Below are 7042 nucleotides of genomic sequence, written 5' to 3' on the forward strand. Positions count from 1 at the left end.
AATGCCAAAAGAAAAATAAACAACGAAGCGGTCAGGCATATTAAGAGTTTGTGACAGTGACAGCACACATTAGCCTCAGCATGCTGTAGGATCCTACGTAATATTTTCTTTGTAAATTAGCCATCGCTGTGTGAAGCCTACATATAAAACCACAAAGAAGTAACTTACTAAAGCATCTGTGTGTGGTAATAATTCTCTCCAATTCAAGTAATAACAACTTACGGGATACTGCAAAGTAAGCTGATGTATTTGAAAGTCGGACATAAACAGCAGATCCTCATACAAATACTGTTCGTTCTTCTCCTTGTAGCCGGGATCTCTGGCTAGGCGTCCAGCGATCTTTCGAAGAGAGTCTTCTTGATAGTAATATCGAAGTAAAAGGGGGTGGTTGGCTAGTTTACGCATGTCCATCATCATTGACATGCCGCTTTGCTCCATTGTTGCGTGGATCTGGAATTAATTGATAAATTTATCAAAAATGTTTAATATGAAAATATTACGTTTTCTCGATTGCTATTCATTGGAAATAAAATTGTTCTCAAATTTTGAACTGATTACTGTAGTAGAGTATATAAGACGGAGTAAAATGACAGTTCATTGTGCAAAAGTGTTGCCCGCTTGCGAGCAGCTAGTGATTGCAGTCGATAAATATTCTATCGACTAAACATTGGTCACCCTTATGAAATAAATAGCCGAACTTGTATCATTTGAATCATCCTCGATTCATTATTCATCATATAACTGAGTCCAAGTTCATTTGAATTGTAAATTTTTGTAAGTTCACACATACATACCCCGTATTTAGAACTATGTTCATTAACATAAAGTGGAGACATATTTTAAGTTTTTCATTTGAATTCCACATACATAATCATAACCACTCGTTCTTGTTAAAATGTATGTGAAAAAATATTGATCTCGATACTAGTAGGTCAACAGTCAAAATAAGAATAAAGAAGGCAATAACGCAATTAGTAATCACTAGAGCGTCGTAACATTTACAATGCAGTCATTTTTGGCAAAATTTTATCTTCTTTCACAATCTATCGATAAAACTATCGACAACAAGTACATAACTATTTAAAATTTTATGAAAACTGGTAACCCTGCAAACGTCATTTTACTCCATCTTAAAAAAAGACAGACTATATATTTATAGACTAACTGCAACATGCATGCATATTGCTTGGTTAGCAATTAAGTTTACGTTTTATTTTAATTTAAATTATTTTATTACTTATATTTTGGAGACCGAATAATAAAAATGTCTCTATAAACCAACATATTTTACTCTATCATCCACGTCCATCCTAATAATGAGATTGCTATGTAGATTTTACGTAACAGATTAAAATAGAAAAAATTGGGGTGGGACCACATGTTAGCAAGCGTCAGCTCTAAACGATTGATATGCGGAGTGCTGATAATAGTCTATATAAATAACCCCTACCGTGCCATCCTTAGCTGCAAAACCAGCACACAATTCCTTATACAACTTCTCCTGTCTATCAGACATACTACACGATTCGGTGTGATTTGTTTTCTTAGGCAGGTCCTGTAGCACGTCGCGTTTCAACCGCCGTAGCACGAATGGCTTCATGATGCGTTTGGCCTGTGTGATTTGGCTCTGTTCGAATGGTGGGACGTCGTCGTCGGTGTCCGTTTTCTTTGTGCCTTTGTATTTCTGAAAATACAATTACGTTGGTAAACTCCCTAAGATAATTGACCCCTTTTATAAAGTTATTTTCTCAAACATGCTCGGAAAAATTTGCATTAGGTGCTTTCAAAAAACCGAACACGGAAAGTTCATCTTCTCGCTCGAATTTCTTCTCGGCCAAGGCCTGCAAAGCAATTATGTAAATCCATTACTGTCGATTTCTCTAAATTTTTAAATCTAGAAAAACTCATACAGCCAATTGCCCAGTGTTCCCCTGTCCTTAATTAAAATTTTTTCACTTTTTCTATTATACATTTTACTCTCTTTAGTCTTTTATTATTTTCTCACATTGTTTGAGAAAATCACTATATACGCCTCGGCGGGAACGTGGATTGCTTGATTGTTATTAAAATAAGGCCTCCCTGGCGCTCGTCCTTGTAACTCATACTCGTCCAGCAATCCCTTATTTCCCGGCCTCTGCAATAATGTACTATATATCGAATACTCACAGCATTCTTTTGGAAAAGGCTTTTGAGGTCATCAGTCTTGCCGGAGAACATGTGCGGCATAACGAAACATAATAACGACATCAGTTCTAACAAGTTGTTTTGGAGCGGCGTGCCTGTCAGCAGAAGACGGTGCTTTGACTGAAAACAAAATTACAAAAATAATGAGACAGTCATGGTTTGTAGTATAATATTTATAGCACTTATTTAAGTGTAAACATATATTCTAGAATTAGTGAATTATAAGTTAATTTGATTGTCGAGATTGTTAAGCCCATGGCTAGGTGGTTAATTAAGTTTTTGTCTAGCGATAAAGAGTCGCGTTTTGTAAAATCATTTAGAAATTGAATAAAAAAAAAGATTGGTTTCAGAGTAATGAAAGTTCTGGGGATACCACCCATCATCCAGACATGAAGCAATTTACAAAAAATATTTTCAAAATGGTCATACTTAATGCCCATGAAGCGTCCATATTGCAAAACTGATTGGCTACAATAATGCAGTTTAATAAAAGTGGAAGTTAATTAATTTGCTACTCCGCCAATCGAGTGGGGATCATGTGAAATAGCTTTAATTTTTTTTTTTTCATGCATTTCATTTCGCCACCCTCCTTCTGCATAAAATTAATAAAATAAATAACACAAGCGCAACTACAGTCACAGATACTACCACCAAAAATATACCCGACACGTGTTTGGCTTCTCTACGAGGTATCCTCAGGGGTTGCTAATAATAATAAAAAAAAACTTTGAATTCATGTTATTACCTTAATTTTCAACAAATTATCATATCTCTGGGTAGACATATTCTTCAACATATGAGCTTCGTCGTAGATAACGTAATGCATCGGTGTTATTCGGAACATTTTCCGTTCCTCTGGTAAACTGCTGACCATCGTATAAGTAGTCAGTACAATATCATATTTGTCTAGATTGCGAGCGTATTCGATACGTAATAATCGTCTCTCCTCGGGGTGGCCGTAATATTTGCTTACACGAAGAGCTGGGCACCAGCGTTGCAGTTCACCACTCCAATTGTCTGTAATTTTGGATTTTTAGTATCAATATTAGTGAACCTAAGTTGAATTAAGAAGGAGCAGAGGAAAAATTCCTAATCTTCAATTTGATTTTAGAGCGGTATATCCACTTTAAAGTTAAAAATAAAATATTGTATGAGTAACTACACGATATATTCAAGCATAGACATTAATCAGAAACATAAAACAATAAAGTTTCCTCTATAGATAAAAATCACGAAATGACCTCTAATTTTCACATTTTTTCGATTTATCCTCGAAATGCTCCAGGTTATTAGGACAAAAATTAAATAATTAATTATATTTATGCATGATCGACAACTGTCACTACGGATTTTTTTTTAATCCCTTTAGTTTTAGAGTTATTCCGCTAAAACTAATTTGGTACTTTAATACGCAAAATTCAACATCTCCTGTCGCGTGTCACGCGAACTTCAGGCATATATTTGTTTCACAAATTTGGGCGGAGCCAACGTCAAAACACTTTTGGCATGCTCCCTCTTAATACGTTATTGTTTAATTTCTAGTGTAGTTTATCTCAGGAATGTTTTTTTTTAATAAAACGGGACGAATAAGTCCTGCGCCTGGTAGTAAGCTACACGCATGTTCATAACAGTTTCTCTCAGAGCTTTGAATCGTAAAGATACGAAGGGCACTGTCACTGCGCCCGTCACCCTCAGACGTAGGTTGACAAGTCCCATGTGCTTATAACTTCACCTTACCCTTCATAACCGGAACGTAATAACGCGAACATTACTGCTTGGCGGCCGAAATAGGTATGGTAGCCATTACTTCCCTGGACGAACTCTTTCACAAGGAGCTCTACTGCTACTAAATGTAAGTGGGAATCAAGCAATATTTTATTATTTCCACTGACTTCGTATTTAAAAGTCGGTGACACACGCGTGCGATCAATTTAATTAGGTATACAGTATTTTTTTAATGGGACAGCATTGACAAATCCGAAACCATAAAATATACGAGGAAACTGTCTTAGGAACCATTAAGTTTTTTTTTTTTGTGAAAACACTTTTGACATAGTCAATTTATTGGTCATGCGTGAGTTGTCCATAAAAATGATCTAATTTTTTTTAGTGCTGATCGACTTAGTTTTATGCAAGGATCATTTCATTGTCTTGTTCGTTTCATTTTTCTTTCATGTGACGAAAAAGTCGGGACCGCAGAAGTTGGTCAAATTTCATAAAACGTATTTTTCATACAAATAATGCGATAAACTCTCTCCATCTAAATGGGCCTTTACTGTCCCATTCCCCATACTTATTTATTTATGCAAGTATACAATACAGACTAAAGTCAATAATTTTACAGTATGTAAGTTTACATGGGCAGTTCAGACAATAGTCCACAGACATGTATACAAAGTTGGTACTAAATTAATAAATGTTAACATCTAGTGAACAATAAAAATCTAACTATTATCTCCTAACTATTTATCTTAATACATACATACAAATACTTAATATTAATTTAAGATAAATTTTACATCAGTTATGATTGAATAGATAACATTGTTATATGTTGATAATAATAATATCAGCAACAACCACGACAACATCGTCCAAACCTTTCGCAAATGGCGTTCCGAAATGCTGAAGATGTCAATCTCAGAGTACTGTCTCATTTAAAAGAAAACACTATGTATGCTGTAGAACTGTTTATAAATAAAGTGTTTATTTCCACGCGAGTGTCATTCCGCTACAACATCATGCCTACTTAGGGTATAAATGTGTAAAGACACAAAAATCTTCGTTTTTACTTTAAATCAATATTGTATCTTTCTATTTATTTGCTTAGATGAATGGATGCACAACTTGATTTGTATTTTTTTTTTGGGCAGGTGACCCTGTATCGTGGGTGTCACTGCCAAACTCACGAGAGAAATAAATGTAGGCCATACAAATATTTCTCCCGGCCCGAGAATCGAACCCCCGACCTCTGTTTGACAGCCCATCACGGTAATCGTTCGGCTACGGAGGCAGTTATTTATATAGAATGCAACTCTTTACTCACGTATGTTGATAATTGGAATCCTATACATCACAACATAGAACATGAGATTCATTCATAGAACAAAGAATATAATAATGCACATACTCAAACCTGCACACTAGGGAAACCCTGTATCGCGGGTGCCATGGACATACACACTTTATGTGGCAGTCTAGCATGGTAATTGTTCATCCACGGAGGCAGTTAAATAAACAACTATTTTGCGTTACAATTATAAGATATATTTTTCTTTAATTATTCTTATAAAATTCAGTTAGAAACGACAAAATCACGATGATGAATTAACTCACCCAGTGTAGAAGCAGGGACAACAATGAGATGTGTGCCCTTTGCCTGTCCAGTCTCCTTAAGATGAGCAAGGAAGGCGATAACTTGCACCGTCTTGCCCAATCCCATCTCGTCTGCCAGTATGCCTGAGACAGCCTGCTTATGTAGCACTGCCAGCCAGTTGAGGCCCACTAGCTGGTATGGAGCCAGTTTTAGACTGTAAAAGAAATATACAGATTTGAAAAGGTTAGATTTTGTTATGTTCTCGTTATCTCGTACAAAAACTGTTCAGGGGGTTTACTGCCGCCGTTAGTTGAAAGGGTGCTTGTGGCAATAACTTAAACCGAGAAAATAATGTTTAAAGAAATGAAATTTAAAAAATATCTACTTTTCTCTTGCGGTAACTTCATACCATCGAGTATATAACCAGAAATAGAGACGTAATGTCATTTAGTTTGTATAAAAACTATTCTGCCAAATCATTACGGTGACAACTGCACCCGATTGGCCAGCCCGAATTGAAAACACGACGGGTGTCGTCAATTGTTTCACTTCAAATCGACCAGTTTAACCTGAGCTTTGCAATAATGAATGAAAATTGAAATATTACATATTTAATTACCGATGAAATGTGATCCAGTTTGTTTTGTAATTAGATGTTTTGCTGTTTTTCCCACACCACCTAATGGAACAGCCCCCATTGTTAGAGATATTATCTTTATTACACTAACTAGAGAATATTTTTGGAATATACGGAGACGTACACACAGGTCAGTTGTTGGCGCTGTACTATTTCAGCTTTCTAATTTGTAATTTCAGCGCAAACGAGAGTTGATATTTAAAAATGATATAAGGCCCATTTGCCAGGTCTCTATTTCTGGTTATATAATCGATGTTTCATATGCCTACGCCTTGGAGTGAATTTCGTTGCTTTGGTACTCTGTTTATTACTGTCCAAATGTTATGATCTGGTCTAACGTGATCCGAAGATCATTAAACAGACACTGAACCCTATTTAATTCATACAAACACAGTATGAAGTATGGCTACACTACGTCAACAGCCGTGCATACATTAGATACTAGGGATTAACTCGGAAAACTCACTTAGCGTCTAGCAAAGTGGGCTGCAGCAATCGGCCCGCGCCAGCGGCCACCGCAGATTCCAACTGCTGTGCTAGTCCCACGCATTTCTTCATCAGTCGTTGAATATTGTTTCGCGTTGCTAACAACTCCTGCGTCGCGTTTAGCAGGTCAGTACTTAGCATCTTGTTAGTATTGAATTTCTCCACCTGTGAGGATAAAGCGTATTACGATGTTTGCATTAGTGGTATGATGAAGCACTCAGAATCCTAGACACTACCAATTATAGAGTTATCTAATAGAATAATATAATAAGACAAGGAGCGCAACTCCAATCTATGCCTACACTGCTCTCGGAGCGAAGAGTTGTCACAGTATTACTTCAGTTTTACTGGTTATAAGTGTAATTTGAAAAGAATGAAGTGTTCGTCGCTGTATTCTCAATGCAGTACTTACGTATTGA

At 36.3% G+C, this 7042-nt stretch overlaps 1 protein-coding gene across 1 annotated transcript; it reads right to left on the reverse strand.

The window, feature by feature from the left end:
- Positions 1 to 222: 222 nt before the first annotated feature.
- Positions 223 to 6788, reverse strand: LOC113238423 (SWI/SNF-related matrix-associated actin-dependent regulator of chromatin subfamily A containing DEAD/H box 1 homolog; the record flags this gene model as incomplete). Its single annotated transcript, XM_026475253.1, has 6 exons — positions 223 to 450; positions 1451 to 1684; positions 2167 to 2304; positions 2930 to 3201; positions 5521 to 5714; positions 6604 to 6788. Coding segments are annotated over 6 exons (1251 nt in total), but the record flags the coding sequence as incomplete, so codon positions are not given.
- Positions 6789 to 7042: the final 254 nt, after the last annotated feature.

This window comes from Hyposmocoma kahamanoa, unplaced genomic scaffold, assembly GCF_003589595.1.
Source record: "Hyposmocoma kahamanoa isolate Upper Pololo Valley unplaced genomic scaffold, ASM358959v1 95664, whole genome shotgun sequence".
Classification (NCBI taxonomy): domain Eukaryota; kingdom Metazoa; phylum Arthropoda; class Insecta; order Lepidoptera; family Cosmopterigidae; genus Hyposmocoma; species Hyposmocoma kahamanoa.